At 45.3% G+C, this 27,614-nt stretch overlaps 1 protein-coding gene across 1 annotated transcript; it reads left to right on the top strand.

The window, feature by feature from the left end:
* Positions 1-40: 40 nt before the first annotated feature.
* Positions 41-27,549, top strand: LOC115612782 (synaptotagmin-like protein 2). Its single transcript, XM_030497519.1, has 16 exons — positions 41-399; positions 2,655-2,806; positions 7,564-7,648; positions 9,117-9,210; positions 9,361-9,454; positions 10,075-11,199; positions 12,505-12,603; positions 14,599-14,690; positions 15,150-15,251; positions 17,498-17,667; positions 18,460-18,562; positions 19,215-19,376; positions 20,129-20,207; positions 20,764-20,863; positions 21,700-21,905; positions 23,424-27,549. Exons 1-16 carry the CDS (start codon positions 299-301, stop codon positions 23,567-23,569), a joined length of 2,910 nt encoding a protein of 969 aa, XP_030353379.1. The 5' UTR covers positions 41-298; the 3' UTR covers positions 23,570-27,549.
* Positions 27,550-27,614: the final 65 nt, after the last annotated feature.

The raw sequence follows: 27,614 nt of genomic DNA, 5'->3' as shown, positions 1-27,614 counted from the left end.
GTGGCTGCGACTGTGCCTGAAGGAAAACGAGGGAGCAGAATTTTGCTGAGAGCATTTCCCTGGCAGGGGAAGGCATGCAGCGCAGAGGAGCCTGGCAGTGCCAGTCCAGGTGCTAACGCAGCTCCCACCCAAGCCATGCTGTTGTGAAGCCCGTTTCCTCCAGCCGCGTCTTGCTCGGCTCGGCGCACCAGGGAGGGTACGCGGGGCTGCCCATGGCATTGCTGCAGCCTGGGCTGCATTAGTTCCTGGTGTGTCGTTGCTTCAGCTGTCTGAAGAAGTGAAGAAGATTGCAGGGAAGATGTTGGACTTGAGCTTCCTGACCGAAGAGGAGTATGAGAAACTGATGAAGGTTTTGCAGAGAGATGCAGAGCTGAAGAAGAAGGACGGGGATCGCATCAGGTGAGAGAGCATGCAGTAACAGCAGGGTGTGAGCTTCACCTGGGGGCATTTTTTCACTTCTTTTAGAGAGGAGTTTGTGTGTGTATGTGTGTGTGGAACAAGGAGAGATGCAGGCTGCAGCAGTGCTGTCCCTTCTTGCTCAGATCCTGATGGATCTTTTAATTGCACCTCCTGCCTTCTCAGCCATCCTGCTGTCACTGCTGTCCTTCCTCTGCATGACTGGACTGTCCTTTGAGTTAATCAGCAGACCTCAAGTGATGGCAGGAAAATCATCCCTTTCTTGCTCTGGGGAGGAAGATGCTGATTTCTCAGTGTCAGAGGTCCAAACAGGGAAGTAGCTGCTACCTTGTTTTCCTCAGTTGGTAGCACAGAATCCCACAGAGTGCTTTAAAATGAGACTTCATCCCTGTCTCTGCTTTGTGTCCCTCTGGTGCTCTTTGAGGTGGGTGTGTATGCAGCATCCATTCATTGTGCAGGCAGAGAGGGGCAGTGGGAGGCTACATGGTCTGCCAAAGGTTGCAGGGAGCTGTTTCAGAGCCAGTTCAGCTCATTCGCCACTGGCCATCGTGGAACTCAGGTCTGGTTGATTGGGATTGCTTGTTGCTGCTGTCACTTTTTAAATGCCAGCCATTAGACCATCTGGGTTGACAGTATGCACCGCGCTCAGGAAGCTGGCACCAGATTCTCCACAGCAAGAATTGAGTAGCTCAATGAGGGTGGATGATACTGTGCCAGGTTACCCCTGTTAAGGATGTGAGTCTTTGACTTGCTGTTGAGCCAGAAAAGAGTGAGCCCCATGTAGAAGGGATGCTCATGGCTCAAAGAGGGAGTAGGTGGCTTTGGAGCCGGCTCCAGGGACCCTGTGTGCCCTGACCTCTGCTCAGAAACAGGCCCGGTGGTGGCATGCGTGTGGCTTGGACTTGAGGTGTGTGTGTCTGCATGCTCCTACATCTCCTCTGAATTGAACCAAGGTTTTATCTTTCTTTTTTTCTTCATTTTTTTCTTTTTCTGAAATGCACTAAAATTTCTGCTCTGCAGTGAAGGTTTGGGGAAAAGAGTGTTTGGATTATTTCAGGTTTGTTTCGCTTCTCTTTAGAAGCTGTTGCACTTTCAGTTGGGAGCACAGTGAGTGAGATCCTGAGCAGGGTGGTGCCAAGTGCCCCTTGCTGCCGGTATGGCTGTAGGCAGTAAGACCTTCGGTGCAAGTGTGGGCATGTTTGGCTCCAACACCACCTGCCTGCTGGGTGAAATGAAGTCACATTACCCTGGTCTGGTGTTAGCGAGATGAAAATATCTTCATACATCTCCTCTGGCCTCGCACCTTGAGACCCTCACGGGGGCAGGTGAAGCCCAGGTCTGGGGGGGAGCTGTGCGGCTCCCTGGCTGTCAGTGCTCCTGGGCCCCCAGCACTGCCTGCAGAGCCTTGGGCCTGGTTATTCCATACCTGCTCCCTTCTGGCCTTTAGGCAACCAAATGTGACTCTTCATGGCTCTTTGGTTATCTGGGGTTTGCCTCCTCTTCTTGCTGTGAATTGGACCGAGGTAGGAGTTTCCTTTGGCCTCTCAGGTCTCATAGGGATCTGAATGGTGGTGAGCTGAGGGAGGCAGCACCCACTGAAAGGCAACTAATTCAGCAAGCTGTGGTGTGAAAACAGAATAAGTGGAGGAGGGTTAAAAGTACAGGGTAACAAACAGAGCTCTGAGGGGTTTAGGTGCCAAAAACCAGCCCTGGGTGTGCCAGAGCCAGTTACAGTAGGAGCTGTGCTCAGGAAGGAGAGCTAACTGTTTGAGTGCCAAAATTGAGCAGTGTCCAGGGAGAACGCTGCAGGCACAGGTTGCTCCCCGAAATAACATGATTTATTTCCATGGTTTGTGTCAGATTTGATCCAAAAGGCTTTGCTACTTATAAAGAGAGTAATAAACCGAAGGGCAAGACCTGCAAACAGCCCCACCCCTTCCCAAACCCTCAGGGCTGCAAAGCAAATGGACACATCTCCTTGCCAGGTGACGGATTTGGGTTTGTAAAATGGAAGAGGTGAAAGCCGGTGTTTACAAGGTTCTGTTCCCACTTCAGATAAAGGATAAATCAGGTTTTGGTTTAATGCTGGTTTGTCCCTTGTGATTGCAGAGAATAATCTCTGAATCCTTCACAGTATCAGACAAGTGACCTGTACAGACAATTGTTAAGAAGGTAGCTCAGGGGAAGTCGAAACCTTGGAGCTCTTTTTGGTGTGTAATGTTCTCGTTGACTTTCAGGCGGATACAAGGGTCCATCAAGGATGAAAAGAAGAAGAAGTTTGTGACAGGTGAATGGTTTTCAGAAGTGAAGGCAAAACGGTTCCAGGAAGACTTAGAGGGACCTGACCTGCTTCGGGCATCGATTAGAAGAAAAAAGGGCAAGCTAGAAAGTAAGTATGTTAATGTGCATCTTAGGAAAACAAAATGATGAACCAGAAAAAAGTGGTCAAGTTATGGGGGTCCCCCTGCACTTGGAGCCTGCTGAGGACCAGTCTTTGTGTCATGGTAAAGGGATTCTCAGCTGAGCTTTCAGTACTAGAAAAAAATACCTAATTATCAAAATCAGGGCCCAGTGTGCCAGAGGACCAAGGCAAAAGCTGTTTACCAGTTACATGCAGCACTTTAGCTTCTTTCTTCCAAAACATCTGTTTGTCAGAGGTCGCTGGTATCATTTCTTGTCACAGAAGCAAAAAGGGAAGGGGATGGTACAGAGCAATTTCTGGCATCAAACTGATATGTGTGGTCAAACACACCCCTCACCTTAGTTCCTGGGGAGGTCTGACAAAGCCGTCCAGGCAGCTGCTCTCACAGCCTCCAGGGTGGTGGGGTCAGTCACATCTCTACAAAAGGAGGGGGTGCCTCTCTTCTCCTGGCAAATATTTGCCCACTTGAGAGCATCCATGCCTAGCTTTTTACAGGGGAATAATTCCAAGGCACAGTGTGATTTTCAAAGTAAAAAGGGCTTTGCAGACAAGTCTGAATTATACCCAGGCTGTTGTGCCATAGCAAGGGTATACAGGGGACCATGTGCTAAATTGCAGCAGATGTATTTCGTGTTGTTTGATGTGCAGATGAACTCTCATGGTGGTATGTAAAACAGATCAAATCAGATTTGTCAGCTCAGGGCAGAGAAGAGATCAGTCCCATGCGAAAAGAGCAGGGATGTGCTTTGAGTACAAATGTAACCAGCCTGGAGCTGGCACTTTGTGCTGAACATTTGTGCAGAGCAGAACTGGGGATGATTCCATCCAGTCCTTAGCATGAAGACAGGCCAGCTGACCCCACAGCTGGACCGTGGGACTGCAGCTTAGTCTCGCACAATCTCCTTAGCAGTTTGTCAGGATGGGTAATCACAGAGACCCAGACCTGGCTGGTGAGTTACTGGCTGCTGCTGCTCTGAGGAAGCCATGGCCTTGATAGACAACTCTGAGCAAAGTCTACCGCAGTCCCTAGTACAAAGACCCTATAACTGGGCTCTGTTCTTTTGCAGTGAAGGCTACAGTTAGATAAAGCGTTATCTTTTATCTGTCCAAAAGTCTAATGTCATCTCCACCAGTTCAGCTCAGCCCTCTTTCCTGGGCCCAGCTGCCCATTCCTGCTGTGGGGCAGCAGCAGTGTAGATCACTCCTTTGTGTAATGGGTCTTGTTGGTCAGGATATGTCTCTAACGTTAATTGCCGGGGTTTAGTATAGCTCTCTTAGCTCCACATTGCTTAGACACATTCTCAGAGCTAAGCGCTGGTTAGGGACTTCGCTGAGAGCCTCATTTTCTGTTTGCTTTTTACTTATTCCTGACAGCTCTCATAACTTAGCATAGATTCATTGGAGCCTCTGATGCAGAACTGGCCCATCATATTTCATATGAAGTTGCTTTTATCCTTGGTATTAAGCATTCATGATGTCATTAAATTTACTATTTTATCATCCCTCCAGAATTCTAAAACATATAAAACCTTTTCCAGCTTGACAGAGTGGCCTTGGCCATTTCTGGAGAGCATGTTCTGCTTTTTGAGGATTTGTGCTTCTACCCTCTTTGCATGAAGAGTCAGACACAAGCTCTGACATCTGCAGCTCAGCTTGTGACCAGCAGCGAGTTGGATTCATCTGCCTTTTGCCTTGCCGGAGCCATCAGCCCCCTTAACTTGCTGCCCATTTCAGGAAAGCAAAATTTGGAGTACTGTTGGGTTTAGATTTAACCTTCACTGCTGATGTGCACGTATGAGGTGTGGTCTCAGGTTATCATCTGAAATAATCACATTAATACAGCAGTAATATACATGTCTTTGCATGTGCATTAGTTGACTAATGCTGTTTTAAGAAGGAAGAAGCAAATGTTACTAGATTACTATAGTAATTATATTTAGATTTAGCCCTCTTCTTTTTTTTTCAACTTTTTTTTTCTTCCCTTTCTTTCTCTTTTTCTATTCTCGGACTTATTTTGGTAAAGGACAGGTATAACGTGACTTTTTCCTTCCTCTGTTCCCACTGCCATTTTACAGCACTGCTGGAGGATCAAGAATCTGCAGCTTTCATTTTCGCCTTGCTGTTGCCTGTTGTGTGCTCTGCTTCTGCAGTGGTTAACATTATAGATTGCATCCCATTACACATGGGGGCAAGCACTTCTCTCACTGACTTGTCAGCAAGAGCATTGCACTGATCAGAGCAGCACTTTGCGCACCTAGGAGCAAGGACAAGGCCCCCTTACAAACCATTTGGCTGTGCAGCTCACGTTCAATCTTCAGTAGATGAGATAGGGGCCTTTGCTTGCCATCTTCACACCTTTTTTTCTTCTTTCTTCTTCTGGAAAGATCAGAGTCGTTCACCTCCTGTTGGCTTTCAAGGTGATAAAGGGGTGAGTGTTCATTTAGCCAAATCAATGTAACATGCTCATGACTCCAGCTGTTAATCCTGATTTAGGTCTTTGATGGCTGTGTTAGGGAGTGAAATGAGAAAATTCCTGCGTGGAAAAGCCCTGCTGAGATAATTGCTGGCATTCCCTTTGCATGGTAAATGGGCAGAGGAGGGGTGGAAATGCCCACTGACCTTTTCTGGAGGAGGGTTTCAACCTCCAGAAGGGAGGGGTATGTGGATCCCTAACGTTCTTCACAGTTGGTATTGATTATAATAGAAAACATTAGTAATTGGCAGTAATATAAATCTATAAAATAGATACCCTATGTTTAAACTGTGGCAGCACAGATGGATGAACTTGGTGATAACTTCTCCTTTAGCTTGTGTGCAATGGATGAGAGCTATAAATTTTCTAGGAGAGAGACCATTTTATCCAGGCACCGAGGCGAGTCAGCCCTGATGGCACGGTTAGCTGTGCTTTCCCCAGGTGTCTTCATCTTAGAGTGATAAGAAATTAGTAAAGCAGCTGAAGTAGTAAAGCAGGAGTGGCTGTATATATCTGTGTATAAACATATGTATGGACAAGTTAAACTGGTCAGGCCACTACTAATTTCTGTTGTAATTTGCTTCTTATTCTGTCTCATCCTAATGTTAGCAAAGGCATTTTGCTTGTCTTGATGGATCATAACATACTAATAACCTATTTGTGGTGATAGAAGCCAGGTATAGCTGTGTCAGTGGCTGAGCTATTTTGAAGGGCTGTGATTTGAATGAGAGGAAGCAAACACCTCCTCCTGCCTCTGCCAGCCGGGAGAGGGGAGCTCTGTCTGAGGGGGAAGTGTCAATGAAAAGCAAATATGACACAATGCCTTTGGAAGGGAGGTGAGAAATGAATGCAGGCTTTGATTGTCAAGGTCTCTTCAAGCACGACAGGCAGAGGGGAAACGTGGGAGCTCTGTGTTTGGTTCCTCTGCTTCCAGAGGCATCTCCCTCCCTCGGGTCTGGGGCAGAAGAGGAGGATGTGGCTCACTGTATAAATAAACTCTCCTCAGTACGCCTGCTCATGCTGGTGTGTGATGTGGCCTGCATGTGCCACCAGCTATACCACGGCTTGTCTCTCCCAAGATGGTGTTCGGTGATGCTTTCTGCACATCAGTGTTTACATGGGCAAAACACAGTGCCTCTCTGAGACGTGCTCTCTAAAACTGGCTCATTCTTACACCACCAGACGCTGCCTTCCAGCAGGAGTGACTCCCAACTTCCACCACTGCAGAAACCACAGGGCCACCCAGTTCCCTCTCATGTATGTGCCAGACACATGGTCCTAATGCAGACAGCCTGAGCAATGCCTGCCATGGTCCCCTGCCCTGTAGGTCCAGGCACTGAGCAGGGAGGAAGAGCTGGGCCTGCAGCCTCTTTCTCTATAGGGATGCATAGGCATGGGGGAGTGAAGCTCCATCTTCAGATATCCTTGTTACCTGACCGTGCTGATACTGGATGGCACCACACAGGCAGCATCGGTGTGACATTGGTAGCACAGCCTCACCATAGGTCTGCGCTTGGGCTTAGTGCAGTTTCCTAAGCAGATAACAAGCAAGGCTATATTATTTTATGTCATATCTGAATCCTTTGAGCCCCTGATTCTGGTGTATTGTCTAATGAAATGTATCCTAAAGAGATTTGGCAGTGTTTGTAACAGGCAGATTCACTCTTTAAAATAGACCTGGCTGCATGTGAATAAATATGTGCAGATCTTGTTGAACAGACTAAACTTAGTTTCTCATTGCTGTTTGAGAGTTTAATCCTTTTGGTTCTGCAGTAGCAAGAAAGCCTGTTTGCCAGCAAAATGAGTAATGCAGCTTTATTCCCTGGCAGGCTGCTGTAAAGGTTACCGTCTTCTATTGTTTTCTTCTTCAGGGTCTTTGAGAGCTTAGAAGACATAGCTGAGCCTTGTGCCAGTAAAAATAAGAGGGATCTCCTCATTAACTGTATTGGCCTCTCCTTTGTTTGCCAAGATCGGATGACTTGAGTCAAAACAGGAAATGGCTGAATTTAAATCCTGGAACGGATTAACTTTATTGACAGCCCCAGCAGTGTCCTGCGAGGGTTTCCAGGGATGGGACAGCTCCTGGTGTGTGTCAGGTGCTGGGCAGCTCGCTGCGGCCTCTTGGGCCCTTTGCTGAGTGGGGATTGCGGGTGATGCTGCACACCAGGACACCAGTAGCAGTTTTATTTAGTTTCAACCATTGCCAAGTTTAATGTAATGTCATTTCTCAGTTGTCTCTGTTACATTACAGATGAGGCCAACGAGCACATCCGGACAGGTCTGGAAAGCAAAGCTGCCCCCTTCCCTGAGCACACTGCTGGTGCAGGAGAGGAGAGGTAACCACTGCTGCTCGTGCAATGCTCTGGCTGCTGCCCTTACGTCTTATGAAAATTGAATGCTACCCATTAAATCCTGGTCTTTCATCGAGTTCCCAAAGCTATATAAGTAATAGGTTATATAGGATATTTTTAAACTCTTTTTCCAGGAATTGTCAGAGTATCAATCCTCCCCTAATAACTAAGTCCTAATGTGCTTATCCCAGAAAAGTCTTTTCCTGCATGATTCGATAAGGAGTCAGTAAAGTGGAAGCTGTCTCTAATGTCAGGATATTCTGGTTAGTTTTTCAAAGTAATTATGGTTTTATTTGTTTAATTTTTGCCATGGAGCAACACTAACAAAATGAATTGTTGGAGGAAACTGCTCATTTCCTGCTGGTGCTAACCTCTGTGTCCAGTGCTCAGCACTCTCCATCATGGCTTGGTAGGTTTTCATGTTGTGCTGACTGACCAGAAACACCACTGAAAGCACCCCAACAAGTATATCAGTGACCTCACTCAGTATTCTTGGACTATAGAGAAGCCATCACAATATTCACATATATGTGTGGTGTTGCTCCCATCTTATTTGCATTTTTTTGTCAGTAGAATTAGGAATCATTCCTCACAGGTGGTAATTCCTGCAGCTAAATATTAAATATAGGCCTTGACAACACTTCCAGACCACTTGCAGCTGATCATTGGGTCTTGCTTAATGGAGGATCCAGAGACAACAAGCCCGAGATGCTCCTGCTTTACTGGCACAGCAGTGGTCCTAATGTTTTTTTGGGGGGTTGATTAAATCCTGAGCACCGTACTTTGTTTTTCTCATCTGGCCCCAAGCACAAAGCATTCCCATATGAAATCTCACCAGCTTGGAGAGCAGCCGCCACTAGACACTCCCAAAGGTGGTAGAAACAGTCAAGTAAACTGCCTGTGATAAGTGTTTCTTTCATTTATTTAATAGGCAGTTAATAATTAAGTTACATTCCAAGCATGAAGATGTATATCCTGTATTACCCTGTAGTTTGTAAATCCACCATCAATCTGGTTATGCCTTTGGCCTGAACTGCGAGGTGTGGCCTGTTGCTTCCTGGGCCATAGCATGGAAATGCGTCTCTCTTGCATGGCTCTTGGGCTCTTCTGGCACTGCTGCTTCCGCTCTTTTTCCCCTACTGTTTTCTCCCAGAAGGGGAAAGTCTGAATAAACCTAGAAGTTGACAGCATTGTTTTTATTGAACAAGTTCTCTACTGGATGCAGTGAGAGACTCATCCTTACTCCAAGTTCAGGCCATTTAACATATTCCTCAGTCCTTCTAAGCAGTAACAGAGAAAATAAATGAAGGCACCAGCTCTGGGCAGCCTTATATTGGGCCGAGTCAGATAAAAATGGCAAAGTAGCTAAGCAGAACTGAGATGACATTGATCATCCTACCAGGCACATCACTACCACTGATCTCCTTGCTCAGACGTTTCTCCTCTCCCACAGGCCCAGCACACCTGCTCTTGGTACTGCAGATGAGCATAAAGTCTTGCCAAAACCGAAGCCACGATTTCCTGTCCCACTGTCTGCATCACACAAGGTAATACCGGCACAGCCTCTGCACTTCATTATTCCTTGGACCTTTGCAGTCTGTACTTACTGGTGGGGGCTCCACAGACTGCCTGCACTGGTGTCACTTTTTCCAGTCTTGCCAGTTTATATACTCTGATACGGTTTGTTTTCCATTCAGAGATCCAGTATACATGATGTCTCTTCCTCAGAGAGTGACACCGGAACAAGTCCATTTGTGGCTGCAACAAACAGTTTGCATTTGTCTAGAAAAGGTAAGGTTTTTGTTCAGTGAGCCATTGGTGGTTTTGTTATTCAGCATCAAACACCAAGGTACAAGATGCTTTTTGTGTGTATGTACAAATGAGTAACAAAGAGTATTTCTTATCTTAGCATGTGAGAGCGGGCTGCCAACATTTGTATGAGTTATACCCAAGGCAGCAGGGACCAAGAAAAAAGATCCAGTGACTGAAACTTCTCCTGGCTCTCAGTACATTTAAAACTGTGTCCTTGGCTCACAACTCTAATCCACAAATCCAAGTTATTTCTCTTTCCTTCCTTGAATGTATAGTGTGGTTTTAGTACACAGCAAATAGCCAATAGGAAAGCTGTCAAGCTGAAAGCAAAGCTGCAAATTCATCTCCAACTCACAGCAACAATTTAGAGCTCAGTGGATTTTTCCCTTGTCCTTTTGCAGGGAGAATTCTGGGGTTTTCAGGGCTTTCTTCAGATGGAAGGGAGCTTGTAGAGTCTCAAAATGGAGAAGAATTAGGAACATATTGATGGTTTCTGGAAACTCCCTCTGGCTTCCCTTTGAGAAGCTGCAGCCCAGACCTTCCAGAGAAATATGATGTGATGTGGTGGGAGAGATTGTGAGCATTTGTTGTTGTTGTAGGTCATGGAGTATCTCCATTGCCCACCAAGCTTTCAGAGGATGCTGTGCATCAGCTCAGCAGCATGGCTGGAGGAGATGCTGATGAAGTTGATGGGGCCACTGGCACCACAGTGTGGCCAAAAACTCCACCTGAAGAAACTTATGCTCCCAGCAAGATACCAGTTAAGAGGAAACCAAGCAGAACTTTCCCCAGATCCGAGCACTTTGTGAATAATGTGGAGCCAACAGAGAACAGCCTCCCAAAGAGAGAGCTGCCGGCAAGCCCCAAGCGCCCGACTGCAGAGGAGGAAGGCAGCCAGGCTGTGAAGCAAGGCGTGAACTATACAATCTCCTCCATGAGTAATAAGGAGGAGGATATCGGCCTCGATCGTGAGCGCTTCAAGAACTTGAAGAACTTCTGGGAGAGGGGAGCAGACTCTGTGACAGCGGGCAGCGTGCCGGCAGAGCCGCGCTGGGGGGAGGCAGACAGCCAGCAGTTCAAGCTGTGCCGCTCGCTCTCTGTGCAGGCTGGGCAAGGCCACAACAGCGAAGAAAAACCTGGTGTCTGCCCCAAACCAAGAACCCCCCACAAAAGGACAATAACCTTGTCTTCTAGTGAGGAAGAACCAAGCTATGTAGCCCCTGCAAGGAAGGGCTCGGTTTCCATCGTTCCTAGATCCACGTACGCCAAGAGCAAAGGCGGCCCGGGTACAAGAAATAACACTCTGAGTGAAAGCAATGGGAAGCTGCCGATGCCAGAGGATGAGAAGGCAGCACAGTGCTGCTCCAAGAGATCCAGATTGCCTGTGCGAGCGCCTTCCGTCAAAATCGAGTCTCCTACCAAAGAAGTGTCTGGCAGCACGTTTGAGCCAGAGACGCCTACAGAGTTTATCGTGACAGAAGAGCCCAAGTACACAGCGAATTCACTGGCGAGCAGGGTACAAATACTGATCGAGCCTGCACTTACAGATAGTGAAAACGATGATGAGAAAGAGGAAAGATCTGATTTGGGCACTCATGGCAACATGGAAGTGAACGGAGAGCTGCCTGAGGGAAAAACGTGTGAGTCTTCAGACAAGCCAACCCCCGGTGAACCAGCCGGAGAGAGAGAAGCCGTTCAGGGGACGGACTCGGCTGTTTACTCAGGTACTGAGGACACTAACTGCACCCTGAAACCCCAATAGTCATCCCTAAGCCTGCTTTCTTCCCTAACCCTTCTACATTTTGCACATTTACTTCATTTGTCCATTTATCCTACACTGCAGTTCGTGCAGAGTTAGCATGTGTGGAATGTGTTTAACAGCTCTGGAAACAAATCTTGCGTTGTGCGGTGCGAGTGTAAAAGGAGGTAATGCCATGTTCCCTTTGCCTTCCTCCCCACTGCCAGCCCTCCTGCTTTCCCTGCAAGCACCTCAGCTCGGGACAGCCCTCCTTTTCTTTTAGGGCTACCTACAACAGGTCACTGAAATGTACTTTATTTCACACACTGGGAAGACTGTAGTTGCTTCAAATGGGGGTCTGGAGGAATTCTTTGTGGTGGTAGAGAAAAGTTTGACACAAATAGAAGAAATAAAATGTGAAGCAAGCATGTTACATTGGCTGTTAGGCTATCTTGATATAGCTGCTGGCTGGCGGTGCTTAAATGACATTTTGGGTCTTTTGGGAATGCACAAGTGAATTTATATATTAAACTGCAACCAAAGTGGACTGCATGGAGTCTGATCTTTCTGGGTTCTGATGCCATGTTCTCTCCATGATGGTGCCAATAGTATCACTACTTTATCACAAACTTCCTCTGGGTTTGATGGACTCTTGTAGTGGCTGTTACTATGAGCAAAAGTTATTGTTAATTGCAGTTCATTTTACATGTGAGCTCTGATTGCCCACAGCTCTGCTCTCTGCCAAGCAAAGACCTAGGAAGAGAGAGCTTTTTATCTCTTTTTTCCAAATTTCCTGTCCTCCCGAACCTGGGTAAGACCTGTTTGAAAGGATTTTCCATAGACTCATCTGATTTTTAACTGTGTCATTTCTTGGCTTATATCCTACCTTATATAACATTTCTATGAAAATCCTGAGTTGCACTTCAGGTAAATGCAAACATTTCCTTTATATACCAGATCATTCTTATATTTCTCAGGTTTTTTGCCTTATTACTACATCAATTTCAGGATGGTATTAGCAGATTGCTGTTTTTCACTGGTAGCTCTTTGCAAGTGCTGGTCTGTTTTAGGGACTGGGTTGATCCAGTGTTCTCATTTCCCACCATAGCATGAAGAGTTTTTCTCAGGGAGAGCCATTAAAACACACTGATGATTTTGAGAGCAGCCCTGTGTAATGTAACTGCAGAAGAGAACAGAGACCAGGAGACACACACATACGCGTGCTTGTTGACACACTGCCTATTCATGTTTGTTTATTTACCATCTTGATTTGGCTTTTCCTGTATTCCAGAGGACGATGGGGATCGTTCTCCTGCCGCTCAGGCATTGGCTCGAGCAAACAGCATTAACCTTGCAAAGAGCATGGTGAACATTTACACAACCACAGAGAGTGAGTAACATCTATTTTTCTTTCTTTCTCCTTTTTGGTTTACGTTCCCTGAAGGTAATATATTATGCCTGAGTTCTGCATCCCTGGTGCTTCAGTGCATGTACCAGGCAAGGAAAATGACATATTGTTTCATCATCAAATTAGAGAGCTTATAGTGCCTAAAATTTAATTCAGAGCCAGGAAATTGCAGCTAGATTGATGGTATGTTACACAGGGTCTTCAGCAAAAAACACAAGGGCTTCAAAGGGTCGGAAGCTTGTACTAGTCTCTCCTCTTCCCTCACCAAGTATGGTGGGAGCTGCATGGCAGCCTGTGCAGTGATTGATTAATCAGAGGTGCCAGACCTCAGGTCCAGCATGCGAGCTGTGCTGCAGACTCCGGTCACATACTCACTGGGCTTGCAGTGCCCAGCTGGGGCCTCTCGCCTCACCAGGGCACATCCCGTATGCTGGACTGATCTCCCCAGCTACCAGCTGGGACATGCTTTATGGTGACAATTTCTCCCTGAGAAACCAAGAGAAGCTAAGGAGAAGGCAACCAAGAGAGCAGCAGCAAATCTGAAGAAGCCCGTGGCCAAGAAACCTGTCTGTGCCACCAAGAAGCCCAAGAAAGCTGCAGCCAAGGAGGGGGGCCTGAAGAAGGCAGCAGCAGCCTCTGTGGCCAAGACAGACAGTAACAGTCCCCTAAAGGTGAAAACTAGCAAGCCCAAGAGGACAGCTAGGAGCTTGCCTAAAAGCAAAGTGGCCAGGACTGAGGTGAGAAGGGTGGGAAGGCAATTCCTGAGGGAAGGGTAAAGCTGCTTAGAGGAAATGGTCAAGCCCGTTTAAGTAAGCCTGACCCCCAGCCTGGGAGGAGCGTCCCCTTCGGGGCTGTGTTGAAGGCAGTCTGCAGGTGGGACATGCTGCACTGCCTGGTGGCTGTGGCCACCCTGTGTGGTGGCCTTATGCCAAGTGCCCGTCCCATCGTGTGGCACAGCAACATGTCACACAGCGTGGTGGCTTGAAGCTTCAGGTCACACGGGCATTGCCGTTCAGTGACATGGTCTTCATACAGACAAACAAGATTTTAGCCTCCCCTTATTAAAGCTTACTTAAAGCCACAAACTTCATCACTTGTTTGCAGCATAACAAGTAGTCTGTGTAGAGGGCTAGAGCTAATGGTTTGCTCATGTTTGGAAATAAAAGTAGTAAATATCAAATGAATGGTGAATTATATAAAAAGTAAATCATATAAAAGGAAAATGCCAAAGAAGCTCCTGGGCATTTTGAGCGTTCAAGAATTTATCATCATGACTAAGATGCTAAACAAGTGTGTGCATGTGCACGCATGTTTATGTACATCTATCTTCTAAAACCAAGTTCTTCTGGGATGGAGATAGCCATCTTCAAGGGAGTTATTGAGAAAAGATAAAGATAGAGCAAACAGGTTTTATTTAGACATTTAAGCAGTCCAGTAACCATCTTTCTAAGTTGATAGGAAGCTTTCTGACTATTTTCTTTTAGGTATCTGGCTATTTTCCACCTCTTTGTCTAGCAGACTGTTTGAGAGGTGTATGCAATGGTGAAATTGTAGGTGTAAGTATTTTACAGCTCTTTTGTACAGAGCAGTGTACTATGAGATGAAAATGTGAGCGTGTTTGGTTCCTTTGACATGAGGCAGACCTGTATGGTTTTAGTCTAAATTAAATCTACTCAAAGTGATGCAGATACACGTCCTTAGGCTAATAAGTGGATTAAATTAGCCACTAGAGGGAGTTTGCAGCCTCTTGCGCACTGAACAAAACCACACTGGTAACAGCTTTAAGATGTTAGCTAGCAGGTTTTGTCTTGGGGGAGTCAGCATCAATGGCAGATGACAGACGTGGCAAGTAGGTGGTACTCCTGTGCCTCCCGTAAGCTTTTCCTCCTTCCTTGTGCCTTTAAACAAAATGGGGGTTTCTTCTATTTTCCTTACTCTGGCAAGATATCTTGATGCCTTTTTTGTTTGTTCCTACAGCCTACAATAAACCTCATTTGATACCCCATCAGTTTCTTGAACCTGAAAGAGTCAAAGAGCTGAGCAGGTCCTCTCCTCTCCTGTTGTCTGAGGTAGGCTAGATGCCAGAAATGGCTGGAATAACGTTCACAGCATCCCCTGAATGGCCATCAGATTCATTAGAATGTTTCTTCTGGGCAGGGACAGTACTTGCTTTAGAGCATGCCTTGGTTATGTCATAAATAAATAAGAAAAACATTAAGAAGAAAGCCCTAAATAACCCAGACCAGCCCTTCTATCCTGGAGGATTTTAGTGTTTCCCTCTGTCTCAGACTATTCCATGCCCTTTCCAGGAGCTCAGGCAGTTGCATGCAGCTCTGTTTGGAGGCAGTTAATGATGACGTTCACTGCCAGTCGGAGGGAATGCCCCTGGGGAGACTCCCTGCGCTCTCCTCCACTCTCCTCACCTAATCGCTGCTTAACGGGACTCTGCTGAGCCATTGGTTTTTCTCTGTAGCCTTGCAAAGTGCTTGTACAGCAGGGCTGAAAGATGCTTGTTATTTCCTGAGCAGACGGAATCAGACACGGCTTCGGAAATCAGCTTCCAGTTTAACAAGCACAAAAAGACGCCGAGCGTTGGCAGCCACTCCTCCGACATGGCATCTGTCTCCTCGGTAGGTGTTCAACTTGTGCTCTCGCTTAGGTAGCGTTTCTCCGTCGGATGCGGTGACGCTGCATTTAGGCTGATACTGGTGATGTGGCCTCCAGAGCATCCTGTTCATTTCTGCATGGTACATTATTAAAAGAATGGTGATGCTTAATTACTTACTTGTGTTAAAGAAGTGTCTCCAGGTACCATCCCAAATTAGACCCACTGAGTCATTGTTAGACAAGTTCATAGTAAGCCATAGCCCCCACTCTGAGGTGTGGGTGCTCTGAAGCCAGGCAGTGTGGGGGGGGTTGCTTTTTCTAAGTGGGGAAGTGAAGCACACAGCTATTAAATGACATGTTTGTGGTCCAGCTCCAAAAGAGCTGGGACTGCAGACGGGTGCCCTCTGCAAGCTCATCCTTCACTTTAGCAGCAAATTCAAGGGAACTCAGAGCTGGACAGCAAAAGTGTGATTTAGACCTTCAACTTCTGAGGAAAGATGAAAAGATAAGAGTTGAGCATTTTTTAAAGAGACAGTGTTTGGGAGGGGGCTCCTTAAAACTGCTTGAGTTTGCTGTATTATTACAGGTATCTCTGAGGTGTATATGTGAGATTTAAAGAATATATGTGAAGCAAAACTAGTAGGGAGAGGTCATGAATGTGGGTACATTTTAAAAAACCCCTTGAACTCTGGACATGAGTCTTTCTCCTGGTCTTGAGGGTCTGGTAGCTAAAATGAGCCTGTTGTGTCCAAGTCACACAGGTGGTGTTGAAAATCTCGTCCAGGATTCTCTGCTGGGATGAGTAGCCTGGTGGGATGGTAAATGCAGCTCCAAGGGCTGAGAGGAGATGTTTTCGCAGGTTCTTGTAGGTTGTTGCAGAATGAAATACAGAACCAAAGGAAGTAGGGGAGACAGAGAGAAATGGGTTAATTACTAGGAAAGTTTTTTGATAAACATTCATGAGGAGCAGCCATGAGGGGTGAGGGGAGGTTGTGAAGGGAGAGCAGGGGCGGCCATGAGGGAAGATCATGAGGGGAGTGATGGGGTGGTTGTGAGGGGAGATTGTGAAGTGAGAGCAGGGGCAGCCATGGGCCGTGAGGGGTGGCCATGAGGGGAGATCTTAAGGGAAGATGAAGGGTGGCCATGAGGGGTAGGGGCAGCAGCTGTATAGTGTGGGGCCACAGATGAGGTGCGGCTGTGACTGGAGATCATGAGGGGCAGCCATGAGGGGAGATCACTTTGCCCTTAGTGCCATGGTTTAGTGGTGGGCTTGACAGTCCTGAGATAACGGTTGGGCTTGATGATCCTAAAGATCTTTTCCAACCTGGTTGATTCTGTGATTCTACAACTGGAGCCCAGAATGGTGCCAAGAGGGTGAACTGTTTGCTTTGTAAATGGCATTAGCTTTTATGTTATCCCATCAGGAATCATGAGTGATCTGTGCAGTAAAAAAATACTTTGTCTTGCTGGAGCTGTGTTTTGTTTCTGCTTCATCGCTTTCTACCAGTGAAAGGCAAAGCCATGAAAAAAGAAGCCCAAAGCATATGGGAAAGCAAGTGACTCTTGGATGCCTAACTCCTGATTTACACCTGCAGAGGCCTCACTTTCCTGTGCCTCTGTGGCAAGTAGATGCACACAGGCTGTGTCTGGTAGGACAGAGGCTATATCTGTTTCTGCTTTGTGCAGCTCTGTGAACATTGTGAGCAAGCAACAAGGCAGTAATAGTTCTTCCTACGTTTCCAGTCTGATATGGTTCTTACTAACCTATTTTAAAAGTTGATCGGCAATTGTGTGACTATATCTACAGTAAAGAGTAAGTTCATGTCCAGATAGTTCAAGTTCTCTTGATATGTTTCTTAGTGATGAGGCTGGGTAAGGATAGCAACTGTTTGTACTGCAAGCATAGGGAAAGGAAAGAGATTTGTGTGGCTTCCCCAGTAATATTTGGCTCTGTTCCCCAAAGTTTTGGGATTTAGGGGTGAAAAATCTGCATTTCTTGAGTATTCAGGAGAATAATGTTTTAAAGTCCTGGTCTAGGATAGCACATCCTTGATTTGTGAGACCCTGTTTGAGTTCCCCAACCCTTGCTTGTTTGAGCACAGCTGCACATGTGAGCAGTTTCTGTGTCAAGGACACAGTAGTACATGAGGACAGAAACTGCAGATTATTTTCCTGGGAATGCACTTTTCAGACTTAACTGTCTTTATCAGAAACCAAGTCAGGAGGCTGCCGATCTCAGCGGCACTGACCTTGCTCTTCCGCCTGGCAGGTGAGTGGCAGCGTGCTCAGTGTCTACAGTGGTGATTTTGGGAGCGTGGATGCCCAAGGAACCGTGGAGTTTGCTCTGGACTATGATGAGAAGAACCGGGAGTTCCAAGTTCATGTGTCCCAGTGCAAGGACTTGGCTGTCGTGGATGAGAAGAAAGGCAGATCTGACCCGTGAGTGAAGTTTTGGTGCTTTCTGCCTTCTCCATTGCTGAAATTTGTGTTCTGAAGGATTTTTTTGTTTTGTTTTCTTTTTGAAATGTCATGTTTTCTTCCTTCCTTCAGACTTATGGTGCATGCTTACTGCTGGGACTTCCCTAGCTGATGGTTTTGATACACTTGCATCAGTAAATATGTTGCCAGACTTAAATTTAAACAGATTGACAAAGCTTTGATCACTGCAAAGACAGTTCCTGTTATGACTGGAGTACGTTCTCTCTGCATCCATGTGAACCTTGATCTCCCCAAGGTGAACACACTTTGGCAATAACTGGCGATGCAGACACATGTCTATATGAAAATAAAGTCCATAAAGAAGTGCTGTTAGGGGCACAGTGGTATTTGTACAGAGGTTAGTGATCTCTAGTTTAAAAGATTTGAACCCTGAGAGAGAGACTTACAGATATTCCACCTATTTCCTCCTCTATAATTTCACCCTGATACTGAATGCACAGAGATGCTATAGTTATGAGCCTTTCAGAAAATGGATATATGGCCTTGCTGGCTTTCTATATTGCCTAGACAGCTGCCTGTTCTGAATGTTGGTGGCATCTACCCGACTCCAGCGGTATTTATAACTTCACATGCAAGCCAAGTTAATATCCTAGCAGGTCTCTTAATTATTTTTGCCCTCAAGGAGTCAACACCAGGACTTTTGTTTCCATGTCACCATTCACAAGTGTTGTCCACTTATTAGAGCTTGGTAATGTGGAATGATACCCAACTGGAGCTTGTTTTCTTTTCTAGGTATGTTAAAACTTACCTGCTCCCAGACAAAGCTAGAATGGGTAAGAGGAAAACTTCAGTGAAGAAGAGGACTGTGAATCCCATTTACAACGAGGTGTTACGGGTAAGAACAAATACATGCTCTGAAAACGTGTGTTGTAGCAGGCACCTGTACCAGGTCAGGTCTTGAAAGGTCCTGCCACCTTGGCCAGGCTTCTTCACCTACCTCCTGTCAGTGTTGCACTTTGGTTTGCAAGGGTAGAGATGTTAATGTTTCTCTGCACCCATCTGTGTGCACCCAAAATTTCTCTGGCAAAACTGCACAGCGGTCTTTGGATGAGATAGGGACCTGCAGCCTGTGCTTCCTTCAGCCAGAGCAAGGGGTGATCTTCTTCCTTTCCCTGGCATGCAGTCAAGAGGCATGGACTAGTAAGGAAGGTCTTCGTTATGTGATCTTACTCATCAGAGCCTAGAGGATTATTTAACAATGCCCAGGCCTGTATTAATAATTCTTGAAAGAATATTGGTTTTGCCCTGTGATGAATGGAGCAGTAGGTTTCCCTGTGCTCAGCAGAAAAGCTTTGTCAGGGTAGTAGTATTGCTGCAGGACAAAAGAGAGATGTTCAGAGCAAGGCCAGTCCGTTAGGGCATGTGTGGAGTGCCTTTGAGTGTCTCAGAGCTTATTCAAGCTTTCGAGTAGTTTATTTCCAGTTGGGGGGAGGTGGGAGAGAAAGGAAATAAAATTTGAACAACCTGACTTCTCTTTCTTCTTCCAGTATAAAATAGAGAAAATGGTATTGCTGATCCAAAAATTAAACCTCTCTGTTTGGCACAATGATCCACTGGGACGTAACAGTTTTTTGGGAGAGATTGAAATAGACTTGGCCAGCTGGGACTGGAGCAACAAGAAACTCAACTGGTACCCGCTGAAGCCCCGAGTAAGTGTGTCTCCTCTGCAGTCCCATTTCCTAGCCCAATCCTGCAGCCTTTAGGGGTGGCAGAAGTTCTTCCTGACTCCTCTGAGGTCTTCAGGTGCGGTGAAGCAGAACAACATGTATTATACCTAGGGAAGCACAGCAGAACACCCACAAGCCCTGGGCACGTTAGTGCAGAATTGAGTGCTCTGAACACAGACAGGCCTTCTCAGGTGACTTCTCAGGCCTTTGGTGACTGATCTGTAGCGACACTTTCATAAATGTGATCTGACACTAATCAACAGAAACTCTGATGTGACTTTGCCTCTCTCTCTCCTCACATAAAGACCATCCCTTAAAAACAGACAGCCGAATAATAGGTGAGGCAATTGAACATGCCTTGAGAGGTAAATACTCAGGTGCCAGTTTTTGTCAAGCCTGTACAGCTTCCTGCATCCTTCTGGGTTCAGAAGTCTGATTTGAGATCCCTTTTCAGAAAATAAAGGACATTTGTCTTTCAGAACTAAGACGCTTAATTATGTCCGGTTGGACATGTCTGGAAGGGCAGCCTTGCTCTGAACCCGCAGGCTTTGATTCTGAGGGACCAAGTTTGAGAACAAAGCTACGAAGAAAGGAGCTGCTCTGAGAACAGGCTGTTCCAGCCGTGCAAAATCAGAGTTTGTCCCTTTGTGCCCCTCCATTGATCTCAAAAGCTGTTTATCTTGCTATGTTTACACAATCCCTTGTTGAATCAATCATAACTCTTTCTGTTTCAGAGCCTTTCTGCTGTTAACGGTGTGGATCATCGGGGAGTGATGAGTTTGTCTATTAAGTATGTCCCTCCAGGAAGCCTAGGTAAAGTGTGTTCCATGCATTGAGAAATATTGCCTGTATGGAGCCATACAACTTGCAATGCCTCATCTGTTTAAGAGCTGATTGGAGTAATGTCATTAGAGCAAGATCTTAGAGATCATCACAAAGGCACAACTAGCAGTGCTTGATAGCACTGTCTGCAGCCTACATCTGATTTTCACATCTGGATTTATTAGGAAAGTGCTGGGGAGAGAGGAAGGGCTCAACAAACTCAAACTCCTCAGGTGTTCTGAGCACTTTGGGCAACACACAACCCGTCTTACTGTGGGGTGGCACAAGATTGGGTTGCCCAACAGTTCCTTCTCCTTTCCTGTTTCAAAGCTGCACCAGCACATTGTCAAGAGCCCTCTCCAGCTGCAAGAGTGACAGGGCTGGTAGTAGTGCTGTGGCACCCAGGCAGAAGGGTGCAGAGCTCACGAGGGAGTATGCAGGAAAGTCATGTTGCTTTTCCCTCAGGTTCCTGGAGAGGAAGCCTGTCATTTTGCTAGCTATTGTTGGGTAACTGGCATTACAGTTTTTCTCTTCTCCTAAATGGCAGGTCCCAAGAATCCTCCCTCTGGTGAAGTTCACATCTGGGTCAAGGACGTCAAGGACCTGCTGCAGTTGCGTCCTTCTGGAGTTGACTCCTTTGTGAAATGGTAAGTGCACAAGCATGGTTCTGGCTTTGGTCCTGGGTCACAGGGTGGTGTGCTTTCTTCCCATTCCTCAGGCTCACCTAGCTGTGCCTCCATACTGTAAAACATTCAGGTTGCATTGGGCTTTTTAGGAGAGAATTGTTGTTCCCTTGTGGCCAAATTAGGAAAATCCTTGCTGTGATAAAGCTCTTGGTCACTCACTGTGACTCTCCCAGTGATTTGCCCCAATAACATCTGAGTGAGAGGAATATGTGAGAATGAAGTTTTGATATGGGCTTGCACAGAACTGACATACAGATGGTTGCATCCAGCTTTGATCTTCTCCAGAATTTAGTATGTGCAGTTTTCTGCAGCCTGCAACATCGGTTCTGCCTGTTAAATGGGAGAAGGTGCTGCAAATATTGCAGAAAATCCTTACAAAGTTGTCCTGCTGAAAGGTTTGCTGCTCCAGAAGCCTAACTGACCATTTTGAAATGCCCCCTTAGGCATCTAAGCAATGAAAATTTATGAAAATAGAAATTTGTGAAAGTAATGTCCATTTTTTTTAATGTAAAATGTCGGGTTGCAAGAAAAAGGAATTGCCAAAAGCAGGAAATTTAAAGCAAGTACCCTCCTTTCTGAAAATGTTTGCTTTTAAAATGAAATTTTGAAAGGCAAAAAAAAAGTTTCACCCAGGAATTATGAACATTTCCCATTAAATCCACAGAGATTTCTTATGTTGAGACCAAATTCCTCCTTTCTTCAGAACTGAGGCTTGTTCAGACCAAGGAATTTTTAGGAACAATTCAAATCTCAGGTGATACTCGGTATTACATACTGTGTTTTTTCTCCTCTCAAAGCTATGTGCTTCCAGACACCAGTAAGAAGAGTTACCAAAAGACCCGAGTCATAAAAAGAGACACAAACCCCGTTTTCAATCACACTATTGTATATGATGGCTTTCATACAGAGGATCTGAAGGATGCTTGTGTTGAATTGACTGTGTGGGATCATGAAAAGCTTACCAACCATTTCCTTGGAGGAATCAGGCTGGGCCTTGGGACAGGTAAGTGATTTTCTTTATACTAAATGAATGCTGTTACCAGATTGCTGAACTACAAGATACAATGGGAAGTTGCAGAGCATTTTCTTGTTGGGGAGAAACCAGGAATGGGGAGCCTCTCACCAGTAACTGGTGAGAGTCTTGGTACTTGTACTGTGTCTTGGATGGAGGGGGTCCTGGTACCATGATAGTAACCCTCTGTTCCCACCTCTTCTGCCAACATCAGCTCTGAGGTCTGGCAAAACTCAAGAATCTCCTTGGGTCCATCAGACTGCTGTTACAGGAAAACAGGCTGTGTTACAAATCAGCCTTACATTGCTGCTCCTCCCAGCGAAATGTGCTCAGATAGGAACTTGAATGCCATGTGGGACAGCACCACCTGGTGACTCTGTCCACGTCACCTCCTCCCTTGACATGCTTTGGTAGCATGTTTGAAAAACAAGGCAGGCTACACTAGTTGATCTGGTAGGTAGTCAGTACTGAGAGCACATCAGCTGGAATGAAATCTCAGATTGGAATAATGGAGTTGTCTGGGCGTAGACTAAGGTGTTACTGTTGGTTTTATGTGTTGTTTTTATTTAGACGATGTAGCGCTGAAAGACCTCAGCAGAGGTGCCATTTGCTCCACTGGGAGGCATCGCTGTCTCTGGGAGCTGATGGCATGAGGTTCATATTTGTGTTTTTCTGAGTGGGATATCTAAGGTTTTCTGAACCATCTATTGTTAAGCAAGAAGTTCTCTGAGAGATGAGAGGCAAAGAAAAGATTTTAGAATGTTGTAATAAAGGATAAGTGTTCCTTGAGGGTATTGGGAAAAGGCTTATAGTAGCTGGAAGGTCTGCCTTGCAGGTGCACTTATGTATATTGGATCTGCTTGTGTGTTCTGTTCTCAGTCTCTCTCACCAGGAGGGTTGTGAACTATCCAGTGGGAAGGGACAACAAAAATAAGCACATAAGCAAGATATAAAAATACCAACTGCAAAAATAGACCTTTATCTCATTGACAAGTAGTTGGCACATGAAAATCTGGGTGAATAATCAACTTGGAATTGATGTAGACGCTTTTCCACTATCATGTTTGATTCCTGTATAAATGAAATGTAGCGCAAGAGAATTTTGACAAATACTCCACCCTGTCCACAAGAAAATCCTTTCCCTTACAGGATTAAGGGAAATCCATAAGGATTTCCAAAAGGATTAAGGAAAACCGAAGTCTTTTAGACTTCTTTACCGTTCTGAAAGAGGCAGAAAGGCTTGAACCCAATATTATTTTCCTTGGCAGGTTATGTTTAGGGTTCTTGCATTTTGTGGTTTTTACATTGCCTTCATTCTGAACTCTGATGTAAAAGGGAGGTCATCAGCAGGAAGAACAGGAGGTGGTTAAGGTGCAGCTTACTGAGGAGAAGTCAGCACCATTTATATTCGGACCCTGTCTGCAACAGTTCCATCTCACTGAGTATTCTTGCATGGAGTAGAAACTCTTTGTGTAGCTCCCAACGCTGTAGTTTTCTTGTTCTTTTCAGGTTTGAGCTATGGCATCTCTGTGGACTGGATGGACTCCACGCAAGAGGAGGTGGCCTTTTGGCAGGAGATGATGTTGGCTGCCAATGAATGGATCGAGGGATTGCTGCCACTGCGCTCGCTGGCAGGGAGGAAAAAACTGAAATAACCTGCATTTGTGCCATAGAAAGGCTGAATGTGTTCATTAGCATTAGGAAACTTCCTGCACCGAGGTGATGGAGACCATCCACAGGGCTGGCAAGTGTCAGGTTATAAGGCAATTGATGGACAGCACTTTGGAGATGTTAAATGTTAAGTACTAATTCCCTAACAGAGGACATGGAAGATACCAGTCTGATGCTATACTTGGTTTTGATCAAGAAGAAACTTCATTTGCCTTTTTATTTAATCATTTATATTCAGTGTATTTGAATTCCATTAAGCTCTGGGAACAATGGCAGAAGGAAAAGGAGATACAGGTTTTTCTTTTTCACTGTTTCTTGTGCCATTTTTTTTCTGTGCAGCGATGTAGTTGTGCTAAAGCAGCAGCATGGTATTATTCATATTCCCCTGCAAGTGGTACACTTTGTACTCGATGTAGAATTGCTCCAAGTCACCAGCAGCACAGTCTGAGAACAGGAGTTTTGCATTGGTTGCAGGTGATAACACGTCTGTAACGTGAGGATAAATGGAGATCCAAGGTGAACATAAAGAAAGAGAGGATTATTTGAAGCAGAAGATGAAGCAACCTGAGGAGGATAATGGGGGATTCAATATATTAATTTCTTTCTACTTTAATATAATAGAGAGACATGGTGGTCCTACAGGTAGTGGGATTTTGCAACCAGGGGCTGTTTTCCCACAGGCTTCCTCAGTGACCTCAGACAAGTTTCTCTATGAAAGGACAGTTTCAGTGCAATATAAACTAAAATGCTTCCCCAAATGTAAAATATGGTGACACTGCTAATGGGCCTAATCTCGCCTTTGAAATGCCTTGTGTGCAAAACATTTCAGTATGAAATCATGTAGAAAAGAGTTTCATGTTAACCTGGCACAATGGGTCAGGAAAGAAAGGGCAAAACCATACTGGAATGTGGGAGATGTTGGGAGCCGGTGGGAGAGGTGAGTAGGGAGTGAATGAATGTGAAGGGTGGCTGCAGAGCTCCAGTGGCCTGGGCTGCTCTCCTGCCCCTGCACACCCCGCTGCCCTTCCAGCCCGCCTTTCACCTGGTGCCTGTCGGCAAGTTGTCCATGGCTGGAACTTCCTTTTCGCCAGTAGCTTGCAAGAACTTTGCATCTGGCACATTGACCGTGGCAGAGTGGTGTTGTGAATGCATATTGAAATGCAGCTTTGTAATTTCTATTTTGGATGTACATATTGTGATTAAATAGAATGTTTTTCTTTAGTCATCAGCTGGTCTCCTTGTACCTATTTTCATCATGGTCTGAGTAACAAAAAAGCAAGCAAAGAGATGTTTCATTTTTGTCATGTCAAAATGAACTGGTTTTGCCCAAGGGCAAGTGAAATGTCATGAAGAAATATTTTCTGTTGCTATCCTACCCGAGGTTTTAGCTCTGTGAATATTCTGATGTTCTTGTTTAATGTATTGATTTTATTTAACTCAAGTTCAGTGTAAATTTTCAGCTTAGCAAAGATGGTTGTAAAGAAATGAATGGAAAAATGTACATTTAAAATAACAGACTTTTTCATGAAGTGAAGACATTTGGGAGATAATCAGCAGCTCTTCTGGAAAAAATAAAGAAGATGGGTTTGCAATTGGAAAAAGGTAATACCTGGAAGTGTGTACCAGTCATAGTACTGAAAGCACTAAGAGAGCCTGTAGAGCAGCAGAATGATGGCTGTGTAATGGAGGACCTGATATATGTAGCATGTCAGCCCAAAGATACTTTCTTTGCATGGGCTTCAGCCTGGCATGTTTTGTTCACCATGGTTTGGTCTTTTATTACCCTTGTGGGATAAAATAACAATATTGGGCCTAGGATGAGAGTTTTTAAATTATTATTATCACCTCTTTATGTGCTGAACATGTGAATATTTATGCACACATGTAAGTGACAGGCTACAAGGAGCCCCGCTCTTTGGAGCTATGGCTTGTTGCAGTGAAGGTACCAACAGGACTGCTGCTCTCACCCTGAGTGCTTCCCTATCCTGTAGGGTTCTGCTGGGGGGATTTCTGCTGTTGCTGTGAAATTGGTTGGTAACACCATGGGCTTTGGCTCAGGCAGGTCCAGATCTCTTCCTGGAGGATTCAGCTGATTCCTCTCCATCACAGAAATGGATTCATCCCACTGCCGCCGCCTCCGTTTCTCCTCACCTGCAGTAGTAGCATATGTGGTTGTGACGATGCCAAAACTGCTGTTTGCATTAATAGAGCTGGAAATGATTTTGTTGGTGTTTTAGAAAATCAGTATCTTTTTCATTGGGGTGCCAATAAGGGGGTCAGTGGGCCAGTTTCATCCTAGCACAGTTGCTTTTGTGAACTTGGCCCAGAACTTTGTGAGTAGATTATTTTTGTGTTCAGATTCCATCGAGGATTTTTGGTTAATCTTTGGGTGGCTTGTTTATTTAAATTAAGCCCTGATTAACTTAAGAAGCTTTCTTTGCCATTTAATACTTTATCAAAGATTACACCGCCAAACCACACGCGCCTTTGTAACACAGCTGTATCTGAGGTAGTAAAATTTGCTATGTTGTTTCTGTTTCGCTTACTGCACAGAAAGCACTTTATCAGAAGGAGGTTTAAGGCACTTTTATTGTCAGTGTCATATGGAAGAATGGAAAAGCTTGTGTATAAGGTTGGGTATAAGAGCTTGTGTATAAGCTTTGAGTATAAGGTTAACTGCCTGTTTGTGTGTAGCTTATGATGTTGACATTTGTTGTCTGTGAATGACACATGTAACAGAGACTCGGCCTGTAGGCATATACAGATGATAGCATGAGTTGGGTAGTAACTGGTAAAAAAAAAAGAAAACAGATGGCAACTTCTCTGTGTTTGCTAGTTCATTGTGGAATGGGTTAAGCAAATACTTCATGTGTATAGTAAATGTGGTTTATGTCTCTCATTTCCCTGAATACAAGCATGCAATTGGCAGTGACACAGTGGGAGCTGACTGCGGTCACTGAGCTCTGGCTGGGTACAGAAGTGACCTCAGGGACTGAGCACGGCTGTGAAATGCCATATTACAGGCTGGGACCCTCAGGCACTATCCTCTTAATATATAATGCAAACCTCAGTATCTACAGGAGAGGTGGGTAACTGCTTTCCCGGAGTGTCCTGCACTGGAGAGTCAGTGTGCTTCCTTTGAGTTTATGCTTTATTTATATAATGTTTTCTTGGGAATCTTCTAAGCAAAAAAAGAGAGAAAGCAAGAGTATTTCTACCCCATCAGGCCAATATAATGTGGCTTATGTCCATTCAAAACTGTTCACATTGCAGGTGTCAAACTATAGAAAATAGTTTAGTAGCTAACTAAAGATAAAGAATTGTTGAATCTTGAACAACATCCAGTGAATGAGTGTCTTGGAGGAGATGGACAAGAAGTGGTTGAATTAATTATCTATTACTAAATATTTACTCAGCTTTATCCTTCACCAAGACAGGAAAAAACCTGAAGTACTATAGAGATTCAGGGAGAAAATCACACTGGTTAAATAAACCCATATAGAACCCGTATAGTAACATCATTGGTTGAAGTAAGAAATGTTATATTTTTGCAGGCTTGTTAAGTCAAAAAATGCATCGAATAGACTTGTGTATCAAAACCTCAATGAATAAACACACTTCAGTCCCTGATAACTAAGAGGGAACACATTCAGCACCGAGTTAGACTGCTTGTTTTATTTGGCTGTTTGTACTTCAATGTCTGTCATGGCTTAATCCATTTTCTTTCCCACGTGGTTACTTCCCACCCCTCAGGTGTCCTGGTCGTCTGCTGTTACTGTTAGAACGGATGCCTGGGAGGCGACGTTCCGCTGAGCACTGTCACAAAGACTGTTGGAAGACATTGGGAAGCTCAAACAAAAGCATGTTTGCAAAGAGGCTGTAAGGTATGTGTTAGTGGAGCCGTGCTGCTCTCAGCATCGCTGCTGCACAAGATTCTACTGACCTGTGGAAGGCTCTTGAAACACAAGTCCCTTCCCATGGGGTCATCCAGGAGCAACCACTTTCTCCCAGGGGAGAAAGCACTTTTTG

Source organism: Strigops habroptila, chromosome 9, assembly GCF_004027225.2.
Source record: "Strigops habroptila isolate Jane chromosome 9, bStrHab1.2.pri, whole genome shotgun sequence".
Taxonomy (NCBI): Eukaryota; Metazoa; Chordata; class Aves; order Psittaciformes; family Psittacidae; genus Strigops; species Strigops habroptila.
Note: the sequence above shows the minus strand (reverse complement) of the source record. Positions and strands in the feature narration are given on the sequence as shown.